This window comes from Anomaloglossus baeobatrachus, chromosome 7, assembly GCF_048569485.1.
Source record: "Anomaloglossus baeobatrachus isolate aAnoBae1 chromosome 7, aAnoBae1.hap1, whole genome shotgun sequence".
Lineage (NCBI taxonomy): Eukaryota > Metazoa > Chordata > Amphibia > Anura > Aromobatidae > Anomaloglossus > Anomaloglossus baeobatrachus.
In genome coordinates this window covers 294,746,675-294,759,531 of record NC_134359.1, presented here as the reverse complement: position 1 = coordinate 294,759,531, position 12,857 = coordinate 294,746,675, and the positions used below count along the sequence as shown (strand labels likewise).

At 37.5% G+C, this 12,857-nt stretch overlaps 1 protein-coding gene across 1 annotated transcript; it reads right to left on the bottom strand.

Moving 5' to 3' along the window:
* Positions 1-5,019: 5,019 nt before the first annotated feature.
* Positions 5,020-5,952, bottom strand: LOC142246762 (olfactory receptor 2L3-like). The gene has a single exon (XM_075319814.1). It carries the CDS (start codon positions 5,950-5,952, stop codon positions 5,020-5,022), a length of 933 nt encoding a protein of 310 aa, XP_075175929.1.
* Between the last annotated feature and the right edge of the window lie 6,905 nt (positions 5,953-12,857).

The window sequence follows — 12,857 nt, the reverse complement described above, 5'->3', positions numbered from 1 at the left end:
CATCTGGAAGAGGTTTTTATCTAGGATATCTCTGCACTTTGCCACATTCGTCTTTCCTTCAATTGCAACCAGTCGTCCTGTCCCTGCAGCTGAAAAACACCCCATAGCATGATGCTGCCACCACCATGTTTCACTGTTGGTATTGTATTGGGCAGGTGATGAGCAGTACTTGCTTTTCTCCACACATACCGCTTAGAATTATCATCAAAAAGTTCTCATAGTCTGGGAGTCCTTCATGTGTTTTTTTGCAAGTGCTATGCGGGCTTTCATATGTCTTGCACTGAAGAGAGGCTTCCATCGGGCCCCTCTGCCATAAAGACAGAGAGGCCCGATAGCTGTAGTGACAGATGACTTTGTGCAACTTTCTCCCATCTCCCTTCCTCATCTCTGGAGCTCAGCCACAGTGATATTGGGGTTCTTCTTTACTTCTCTCACCAAGGCTCTTCCCCCACGATTGTTCAGTTTGGCTGGAATGCCATGTCTAGGAAGAGTTCTGGTGGTCCCAAACTTCTTCCATTTAAGGATTATGGAGGCCACTGTGCTCTTAGGAACCTTGAGTACTGCAGAAATTATTTTGTAACCTTGGCCCAATCTGTGCCTTGCCACAATTCAGTCTCTGAGCTCCTTGGGCAGTTCCTTTGACCTCATGATTCTCTTTTGGTGTGACATGCAGTGTGAGCTGTGAGGTCTTATATAGACAGGTGTGCGCCTTTCCAAATCAAGTCCTATCAGTGTAATTACACACAGCTGGACTCCAATGAAGGAGGAGAACCATCTCAAGGAGGATCACAAGGAAATGGACAGCATGGGACTTACATGAGTGTCTTAGCAAAGGGTCTGAATACTTATGACCATGTGATAGTTCAGTTTTTCTTGTTTAAAAAATTTGGAAAAATTTCTCCATTTCTGTTTTTTTCTGTCAAGATGGGGGATGGGGTGCACAGTGCACATTAATGAGAAAAAAAAAATAACTTTTTTGAATTGACCAAATGGCTGCAAACAAAGTGAAAAATTTAAAGGGGTCTTTAAATTTCCGTACCCACTGTATCTTTAAGTCATAATATTTTTCAAATTAGAAATTATAACACAATAACACAAAATATAAGATATAAATGATAAAAAAATAAAAATACAATTGCCATTTTTTTTTAAATATTGTTTAAACAAACGTTGTATTTAAATTAGTATTACCTTGTAATAGTTTACAAAATCACTGGTGTCATCTCAGATCATTTTCTAAAATTATATAATAATTCTGATCATCTCACCTCTGAGTGTAATTTGTTTTGGCTGAACTGAATAGTTCTCATATACAAAAGATATATATATATATAGTGTGATGAATGTCGAAATTTCTATGGGATTTTCTCAAGTGACTAGAACCAACGCTTTGCTAATTAAGATATTGTTTGTGTTTTACTCTCTATACTATAATTTATTCATTTATAAATGTAAAATTAAAATTAAAATTATGAGAAGCCCCTGAGGATCTTTTATTTTCTGTGTGTGCATGGTTTAATTTATTTTAGATGCCTTAGAGCGTTACAGATTTTTACGTTACGGAGATAGAGATGATAGTGGCTACTGATAAGATTCTATGTAAAAGGGAGGAGGGAGAAGCTAGAGGCAGTGTTCCTCCCTCCATAGATGTTTATGAGCACCAACTGTAATTTCCTATCTCTGTAATATAAAAATCTGTCTGCACAGAATTATCATGAGTATGTTAAAGCCTGATGTGATATCAGGGGGATCTGGAATCCAGACGGTCACACTATGTTTTTGATCGCAGATCCACTTTGGTGACTGCTCGTGGTTTACCATATTTAAATTCCTTCCGGTACTGAAGGGGTTAAAATCCATTTTCTATCCCGCAATGATCTAACAGATAGTTGTAATTTCAGCTGCAGCCACTCCCATCTGCTGTAAGTTTTCACTCCTCACTCCTTCCTATGCTGGCTATAGCTCATACCTATGCTGTCCACTTGGAAGGAGCCAGTCTCTGGAGAAAGCTGAGGTGTCACTTCAGTTGCAACTTAAAATTTCCTGCTGGAGTATTATTTGTTGTGTCTTTTCCTGTTTGTCTTTCCTACCTTGTGTTGTCTTATTGCAGTGGTGAGACTAGCGTCTCGCTGGCCTTCAATAGTCAGGGTGAGTTCATGGCCAGCAAGGGCCTAAGCACATTACCGCCATACAGGTGGAAGGATTTGTCTAGGGAAAAATAAAGCTGTAAGTTACTGTGTGATATCACAACAACTATGGTATGTAGCATACATACTATGTATGAAAATGGATTATTTGGTGCATGCTACATAACGTAGTTTTGTGAGGTCACCCAGAAATCTACTGCTCTATTTTCGAATGGAAAGTGCCCCCGGCCAGGGCAACATCCAAAGACATTCCATGAACTTATCCAGTAAGCACCTGGGGCACCATAACACATGTTCTTCTGAGCACTTATCCGGTAGATTACAAACTTTGGATAACCTCACCCACCGTAGTACATTTGGACACGTACTTGCTGTGAACAAGTTGGCTAATCCTTGGTGTCATGTATTTACAAATTTTAAATTAGTCCATATTTGTAGTTTGTGTGAATAGATTTTAACTCAAGATCCAGTAATCTTGCCATCTTTAGAGCGGCGCTTTGAATCTCTATAGCATAGAGCTTGTGACTATCCTTCTTGCTTAGGAACCTGGGCACCTCTGATTGACTGCAGTGGTGGCTGGTAAGTTAGGCTTCCTATGAAATTAATCCCTTTATGTTAATGGGACAAAAATAGGAATTAGATTTCAGAATCAAGAGTCAGACGTATATTTGTGAGATCTAACACATACTATGAACTGTATTGACTCCAGTTTATTGGGTTTGAATAGATATTATCAAGTCTTTAAGAATTTGTCATAAGTGGGACCATTTTTTGTGATTGTCTTGTGGAACCAGCATAGCCTTTGTCTTTTCTAAATCATGTGGTTTGGCCCCCTTTGTTTAAGGAATGATCTCTGAATTTTATAAAATTATGTTGTGAAACTAATTTGAGAATTTTAATTTTATTAGTTGAAAAAAAGAAAAATATTTCTCAAGGCTGGTCATCTTCATAATGGGATTTACACACCAAACAACCCTAAATTTTATTCTTCTGTGATGTTGATCCCCACCATTTTCAGTAGAGCCCTCTTCACATCTTTATTCCGAATGCTGTATATCAGAGGGTTCAACATCGGAGCAATGGTTGTATACAGGATTGAAAGGGTCAATTCAATGACCTGAGTTTTTAGGAATGGCAATATTATATAAGCAGACATCCATGTGTCATAGAACATACTGAGGACTATAAGGTGGGAGGAGCAGGTGGAGAAAGCCTTTCTTCTCCCATCACTAGATTTAATGTGTAAGATGATGATGATGATGACCTTAAAATAAGATATTATACTACATAATAATGGACCAAGGCTGAATATGACAACTTCAAAATACCTAAGAACAAGAATTTTGGGAGTGCTGTCAGTCTTATTGTCTTGTAAAGCAATTTGGTCAAGAATTGAGTGAGAAGAGGAGGGAGGTGAGCAGCTAACGACTAAATAGAAATCAATAGAGAACTGACTAGGATGCTAGGAGTTAACCCCTCTCCTGGGATGTAACAACTGCACATATTATGTCAGAGAAAAAGGAGCCAGCACGATCTGAAATTGGCATGCATCTTATAAAAAGTGCAAATTCACAGATTTATTTCAACTGTAGTATAATAAAAAATGAGATTTTTAGCAAATAATTGATTAATTTTTTGAGCCACCCCTGCCAACGTTACGGCAACTCTCAATAGGGGGGTCCTAACCTATATTATGTATTTCATGTGCCATGCAGCCTCCTAGATAAAGTTAAAAGCAGAACCATAATGGAGCACACATACCTGTAACCTGTATATAGCCGCTTCCATGTTGCAAAAGAGGCAATTATGGATAGAGGCCAGCCCAGGTCCCAGCATGTGGAGCAAGCTCTACACCTACCAGGACTATATCAGAACTGACCCTCCCAGTGCCAGACAGCAACCATTAATAAAGACGGACCAGATCCAAGTATGGTGCTTAATTAGCATTGCCTGTGGAAATGGACCAAGGCTGAATATGACAGCTGCAAAATACCTAAGAACAAGAATTTTGGGAGTGTCGTCAGTCTTTTTGTCTTGTAAAGCACATTGGTCAAGAATTGAGTGAGAAGAGGAGGGAGGTGAGCAGCTAACGACTAAATAGAAATTAATAGAGAACTGACTAGGATGTTAGGAGTTAACCCCTCTCCTGGGATGTAACAACTACACATATTATGTCAGACTGTGGTGGCTGAGCTACTTGGAATCAAACTGTACACTATGTACGATAAAAGTTCTCATATCTGGAAAATGAAAGTAGATAGAAAAAGCAAGTCAATTGCAAAGTTGTTTATATTCATGCTGTCTAAATAACTAAAACTAATTAAAAAAAGTTTGTTTAAAAGAACTGAGAGTCTTCAGTAGTTGATACCTTTTAATGGCTAACTGAAAAGATGGTTATAATAGCAAGCTTTCGAGAATACTCAGGTCTCTTCATCAGGCATGGTATAACACGAAATCTGAAGAGTCACATATTTATAGACAACAGGACATAGAATAGTGCAGTAAAAAAAAAAAACACCCAAAAAAACCCAAGTTATGTCAAGCAGAACTATCACTATGGCAAGGGGGGCAAACTGTTGTGGCCATAAATATTGTTGTAGTTCATAGATAAGCAGTGTGAAAGTTTTATTGTCCTCTGATTGGGGTGTCTGGTCCGGGCTGTGATGCCCCCAGCTTGCTATTATTACCATCTTTTCAGTTAGCCATTAAAAGTCAACTACTGAGGACTTTCAGTTCTTTTAAACAAACTTTTTTTATCTCTACTGGCTAACACGGTACAAAGACATATTTTACCTAAAGCTAATTAATAAATTGAGACTACCCCTTTAAGGTTTTATTGCATGACATATGAAAGGACATTTTGTAAAATACACTAAACATGATTGTGTTCTCTTATTTTTCTCCTCACCATTTTCAGCAGAGCCCTCTTTATATCTTTATTCCGTACACTGAATATCAGAGGGTTTAACATGGGAGCAATGGTTGAATAAAGAATAGATAAAGTTAATTCGAAGACCCGGGGATCTCTTAATGGGGGCATTATATACATAGACATCCATGTGCCATAGAACATACTGAGGACTATAAGGTGGGACGAGCAGGTGGAGAAAGCCTTTCTTCTCCCGTCACTAGATTTAATATGTAAGATTACAATGATGACTTTAAAATAAGATAATATACTGCACAAAAAGGGACATAAGCCAAAAATTACAACTTCAATAGAAGTAAACAGCTGAAAACCAGGACTAGGACATGAAATTTTGGCATAGGCTTTGAATTCGCAAAAAAATTGTGTAACTGTATTAGAATAACACAATGGAATATGAGATGTTGTCAGTGTTAATGAAAAAGAGTTTAAAAACCCAGTGGTCCAGACAACTACCATGAGCAGGACACAGTTCTTCTTACTCAACATACAATGATAATGTAGTGGATAACAAATGGCGACATATCGATCATAAGCCATAATGAAGAGCAATAGATCCTCCGTAGTGACAGCATGGCTGAAGAAATACATTTGGACAAAGCATTGGGTGAAGGACAAGGTGTAGTCACCACTGAGAAACATGTGAACCAACTTAGGGACTGTGGTTGTTGTGTAGCAAATGTCCACAATGGATAAATTGCACAAGAATAGATACATGGGGGTGTGTAAGTGCCGATCATAATATACTATGGTAATGGTGGTTGTGTTAGCAAGTACTCCGATCAGGTATATCAGGACAAAGAAAAAAGATAAGAACGGCTTATTCTTCTCATTAGCAGTAAAGGTCAACACAAAGAACCGATATGTGTGATTCTCCATGAAGTCTCTGTAGGAGAAAAGCATGTGTATGTTTTTTGTGTTTTAAAAAAAATGCATCTCTCCTAACATTTGGAAGATTTGCCAAACTGCATAATAGGGTTAAAGAAAGAAAATATTAATAAAAGGATAAAAAGAAAATTAAAAATAATTATGTGCTAAAACTTGAAACAAAAAGTTGGAATATCTAATTAGGCAAATCAGGAGAAATAATAAAGATAAGACCTACCGATTTTCTTGATTAGTATTAAAGGTCAACACAAAGTGCAATTCCGGACCATTAGGTTTGTTTGTGAGACAAAGCCAATTTTGTTAGGTCTTCGTAAATATTTAATTTTGCCTATCTTTTTTTGCAGATTTATGAAATTAACATAAGGTTAAAAAAAAGAATGTGAAAAATTAAATTTGTTGGTTATATATATTTGATTTAAGTTGACCAGGCAAAGTGATTTAAGAGGGATCATTCAACGAGTTAATGAGAAAAGGTGGAAAACCAATAGTCTCCTTATAGCAGTCATCGAGGAAAGAAATATCAGCCATCTGAAATTCGAGATGTCACTGCTGACTATGAATATTTGTCCTATGCATCAGAATAAATATGCAAAAATTAATGAAGATAGCTGTAAAGCAAATGTGGAGTCAGCTGGTGACTAATGCCAACCGTCTACGGTCCATTCAATCTTATGCTTGTTCTACCGTAGACCCATCTAAGTATCTTAGCTTCGGCCTTCAAATTGATGAAGTACCAGCCTTATTTATATTTGGAAAATGTATTTGTTAAATTCAAATTTTTAACTAATTTTTAAATTTGGTAAAGATTTGGTTGCTCTCATTTGTCGTACACCTAGAAATATAAATATCACGAAAGAGCTTCAATTTTAACTTTGTCAGTAGCTTAGCATTGAAAAGAAAATTTCTGAAATCTACTTAAAAAAAAAAAAATGTAATTTGTAAAACCTTATTAAAAACATACAAAGAAAAATCTGGTTAAACAACATCGGGCAGAACAAATGCTTCATGAAGATACAAAGAACGAATACATTTAAGATTTCAAGTATTATTTATCTTTAAGTCATAAGATTTTTCAAATTATAGAAAATTGTGTTCCAACACAAAATATAAAATATAAATGATAAAAAATAAAAATACAATTTCCATTTTTTAAAAAAATATAGTTTAAACTTAAACTTTTTATTTAAATTAGTTTTACCTTGAAATATCTTACAAAATCACTTGTGTAATCTCAGATCATTTTCTACACTTTTATGATATATTATGATCATCTCACCTCTGAGTGTAATTTGTTTTGGTTGAGCTGAATAGTTCTCATATTAAATATACTGTATATATTCATACTGTATATATATATATATATACATATATATATATTGAGTGATGAATGCGAAATTGCTATGGGATTTTCTCCAGAGACAAGAACCAATGTTTTGCTAATTAAGATATTGTTTGTTTTACTCCCAATACAATAATTCATTCATTTATAAATATAAAATTTATGAGAAGCCCCAGAGGATTGTTTATTTCTGTGTGTGGAAGGTTGACTTTATATTAGATGTTTTAATGCATTACAGATTTTTACGTTAGTGAGATAGAGATGAAAGTAGCTACTGATAAGATTCTATATAGAAGGGAGGAGGGAGGAGCACTGCCTCTAGCTCCTCCCTCCTCCCTTCTACATAGAATCTTATCAGTAGCCACTTTCATCTCTATCTCGCTAACATAAAAATCTGTAACGCATTAAAACATCTAATCTTTCCTACTCCATAGAGGTTTATGACCACCAAGTGTAATTTCCTATCTCAGTAATATAAAAATATATCTGCACAGAATTTTCAAGAGCATGTCAAAGCCTGATGTGATATCGGGGGGATCTGGAATCCAGACGGTCACACCATGTTTTTGATTGCATATCCACTTTGATGCCTGCTTGTGGTTTCCTCTATTTTAATTCATTCTGGTACTAAAGGGGTTAAGGTCCATTTTCTATCCTGCAGTGATCTAACAAAGAGAAACCAAAGAAAAAGATAATGAAAAAATGATCTAACAAGTAGTTGTAGTTTCAGCTGCAGCCACTCCCATCTGCTGTAAGTTTTCACTCCTCACTCCTTCCTATGCTGGCTATAGCTCATACCTATGCTGTCCACTTGGAAGGAGCCAGTCTCTGGAGAAAGTTGAGGTTTCGCTTCAGTTGCAACTTAAAATTCCCTTCTCGAGTATTATTTTTTGTGTCTTTTCAACTGTTTGTCTTTCCTACCTTGTGTTGTCTTATTGCAGTGGTGAGACTAGTGTCTCGTTTGGCCTTCAATAGTCAGGGTGAGTTCATAGCCAGCAAGGGCCTATGCACATGATTGGCATACAGGGGGAAGGACCTATCTGGGGAAAAATGAAGCTGTAAGTTAGTGTGACATCACAACAACTATGGTATGCAGCATAAAAATTGATTATTTGGTGCATGCTACATACCGTAGTTGTAGTGAGGTCACTCAGAAATCTACCACTTTATTTTTGAACGGAAACATTTTACCGGCCAGGACAACATCCACAGACATTCCGTGGACTTATCCAGTAACCGGCTGGGGCACCATAACACAAGTTATGAGCACTCATCTGGTAGATTACAAACTTTGAATACCCTCACCAATCATAGTACATTTGGATACTTACTGGCTGTCAACAGGTTGGCTATTCCTTGGAGTCATGTATTTTATTTACTAACTTTAAATTAGCCCATATTGGTAGTTTGCATGAATAGTTTTTTAACTCAAAATCCAGTAATCTGGCCAGCGTCAGAGCAGTGCTTTGATGCTCTGTAGCAAAGAGCATGTAACTGTGCTTTTTTCCAGGGAGCCTGGCCACCTCTGATAGACAGCAGTGGTGGCTCGTAACTTAGGCTTCTTAGGAAATTAGTCCCTTTATGTTTCTGAGACAAAGATAATTTAGATTTCAGAATAATCATGAGTCAGACATACAGTATATTTGTGAGATCTAACACATACTATGAACTATATTGAGTCTCATCAGTTTATTGTGTTTGAATACATGTAAAAAAAAAATCTTTACGAATTTGCCACAAGTGGGACCATTTTTTGGGATTCAATCTCTACTTGAGGAACCAGCACAGTCTTTGTCTTTTCTAAATCATGTGGTTTGGCTCTCTTTAAGAAATGACCTCTGAATGTTTATAAAAATATATTGTGAAACTAATTTGAGAATTTCAATTTTATTTAGTTAAAATGTTTCTTATGAGTGGTCATTTACTTTAACAAGACATTAAAGGGAATGGTTCTCGGCTTCAGTGAGGTATAGTGCACATGAAGTGCTGGGGACTCCGGATCATGCCCAGTGCGCATTCATCCTATCAAGAGTGAGGTATGTGCACGTCGCTGTGCATTCATTAACATGTTAGTACACCCACAGGGGTGTGCTAGCATGCTATGTGGGCTGACCAACCAAGGGAATGAATGCCCTTGCGACTAAACCCTGTCCTCATTAGCATATCCTAAAAGATCTTTAGAAATACTTTTTCTAAAGAGCTATTTATCTATGCTACTAGATGAAGGGATTAGCAATATGCAACCAAAACTGCTTGTGGCTCTTGGTGCATATTTCCCCTGACATGTTCCCTTTGACCTTAGACACAAAACAACCCTAGACTTTATTTTTCTGGGACTTTGAGACCCACCATTTTCAGTAGAGCCCTCTTCACATCTTTATTCTATACACTGTATATCAGAGGGTTCCACATCGGGGCAATGGTTGTGTATAGGACAGAAAAGGTCAATTCAATGACCAGGGTATCCATGTGCCATAGAACATGCTGAAGACTATGAGGTGGGACGAGCAGGTGGAGAAAGCCTTTCTTCTCCCATCACTAAATTTACCAATGTGTAAGATGACAACGATGACCTTAAGAAATGGACCAAAGCATTACATACAGCTTCAAAATATGTAACAAATTGGAAGCCAATATTGGGAAAGGTGATTTTAGTAAATGCTTTATATTACAGTACAACTGTGAGATCTTATTAGAGTAGCACAGTGGAATACTAGAAGTTGTCAATGGCGCAAGTGTTGAATTAATTGCTCCAGTAGCCCAGACAGAAACTATGAACTGCATGCAGTTCTTCTTACTCAATATATTGTGATAATATAGAGGATTACAAATGGTGACATATCGATCATTAGCCATAACGAAGAGCATTAGATCCTCCGTAGTAACAACATGGCTGAAGAAATACACCTAGTCGAAGCATTGGGTGAAGGACAAGGTGAAGTCTCCACTGAGGAACATGTGAACCAACTTAGGGACAGTGGTTGTTGTGTTGCAATTGTCCACAATGGATAAATTGCACTATAATAGATACATGGTGGTGTGTAAGTGCCGATCATAATATACTATGGCAATGGTGGTTGTATTAGCGAGTACTCCGATCAGGTAAATCAGGACAAAGAAAAAAGATAAGAATGGCTCATTCTCTTTATTAGTAGTAAAGGTCAACACAAAAAAACGATATGTGTGATTCTCCATGAAGTTTGTTTGTGAGAGAAAGGCAATTTTTTAGACCTTCATAAATATCATGCTTATACTAATGTTTTGCAGATTTGTGAAGTTATATAACAAGGTTAAAAAATGACAAGTTCCATCATTTTGTATCCTCAGAATGAGAAAAATTGTATTTGATTGCCTTAAATATTTCACTTAAGTTGACCAAGTCAAATGATATAAGATGGATCATTCAATGGGACAAAGAGAAAGGGGGAAAACTGATAGTCCTCTTCCAGCAGTCATTGGAAGGTGTGAGATAAGTCACTGCTGGGCATGGATGATCCATTAGTAAGGAATGAGCTCCAGTCCAAATCATGTAAGAAAAGCTCTGGCATTTAATATATTTTTCTATAGTGCTGGAAATGTTCTATTTTAATCAATTCTACTAATAATTTTTTGGGCAATTTTTTATCCCTACCTTTTTCTACTGCTACCACCGAGCAGGAGTGGTTTTTCAGCAGAGCCAAGAATTCTCTAGTTGCCGTATTTTTCGTTTTACAAGATGCACCGGATTATAAGGCGCACCCCAAATTTGAAGGGGGGGAAATAGGAAAAAAATAATTTTTACTGTTAAAATGAGGGTCCATCTTATAATCCCAGTGCCTCTTATATTAACTCACTAGGTGAAGCAGCGGTGGTGGAGTGGCTCAGGAAGGTCCCACGAGGCAGACTGGGTGACGCAGCGTTTCCCAGAGGAGGGGGTGTTGCGGCTCTAGAGGGTCAGTGTGCGGAGGGTCGGCGATACTGCTGTGGGAGCCATTGATCTGCCGGCAGGCTCGGAAGAATGAATGTCATGGCTCAATGTGTGGCAGATGACGGGTCGGCGAAACTGCAGTGGCGAGGACTATTGATCTGCCGGCGGGCTGCTCTGCATCTCGCGCAGTTGATGAGATCAACTCCAAGAAAATGGACGCAGAGGTGGTGCATGCGCAGATTGATACAATGGGCTTCAAGAAAATGGCTGCAGAGTCCTATCTGCACACATGCCGCCTCAGCGGCCATTTTCTTGAAGTTGATCTTGTCAACTGCTGTAAAAACATTAAAATTAATACATCTAGTTATCAAACATTTTATAGTAGGACATATATGTTCACAGTTCTGTTTATGTTGGAGGGCATAGTTTATTGATAAAGTTCTTATAAGGAATAAATATTAAAATATCCATATTGAATATACATAAGTGCTGACATGGAAGGATATATATAAATCTTCTGGAAGCTTCTAGTGATTATGTCATGGAACTGTGTTCAGTTGAAACACCCTATATGGACTGGACAGTTGTCATATAACACACGATGGAGGGGGCTACTCCTGCTCCTGCACGTCGCCTACTGCCAGAATGCTTACAGGCTGCAAGATGGACACATGCTGAGAGGCTACGGTATATCACCCCTGCCTTGCCATTCAGAATCCAAGGAGAGATGGATGAAGATTTTCTATTGATCAGTATGGACTAATTGAACTCTTTTCCGTAAGCTAATGAAGTATATTATTTTTCCTTTCTGTAACTGAACCCTGGCAACCATTTTTAAATAGATAAAATACATTTATTTTTTACATTTTTGAAGTTCTTTCTTTCATGCGCTTTTACGTATTTGAAGAAAAATATATTTAAGAGTATATTTTTTAACAACTGCAGGAGATTCAAAGCAGCCCACAGTCCGCCGGCAGATCACTGGTGCTCGCCGCTGCAACACCCCACGAGCCCGCTGTATCATCGACCCTACGCCACCACTGCTGCATCGGTTAGCCATATGTGGTTTGTAAGATGCTCCCCCATTTTTTCCCCCCTTTTTGGGCTAAAACAAAGTGCGTCTCACAAACCATAAAATACGATACTTCAATGTGGGTGAGGTGGATCACACTTTTTTTTAATTTTAGCTTAATTAGCTTAAATACAGCGAATATATAATAAAGATTATCCAATTAAGTGAAGATATACAGTTTGTATTTTTTTAATCTTTTTTAAAATATATATTGTAAGCATTTGTTCATGCTAGCAGTGGTTTAACGCTAGAAAATAAACAATGAATTACCCATAAAATGAATCTATCTACCTTATTGTGTATCCACCACCAAGATCCAAAAGTGCAAGGTGCAGTAAAATCAGCACAAAAATACCAGACATAACATTAAATAGACAAAGTATATTAGTAGGGAGACTAAAATGGCAGTATATTCGAGCCTACAAATTACTGTAGCCCAGCTTGGGACTAAAGCTGACATCCCGGGGATGGTGCCACCAGCACTCCCTCTTCTTATATGCAGAGTAAATTGAAGAAATACAGTCCTCTTATATGACCATCATATTAATAATATTTTTCTGATGCCAGTAGATGCTTTA

Excerpts from the sequence above, each read along its gene's own strand:
- LOC142246762 (XM_075319814.1), bottom strand. The coding sequence starts at position 5,952 with ATGGAGAATCACACATATCGGTTCTTTGTGTTGACCTTTACTGCTAAT.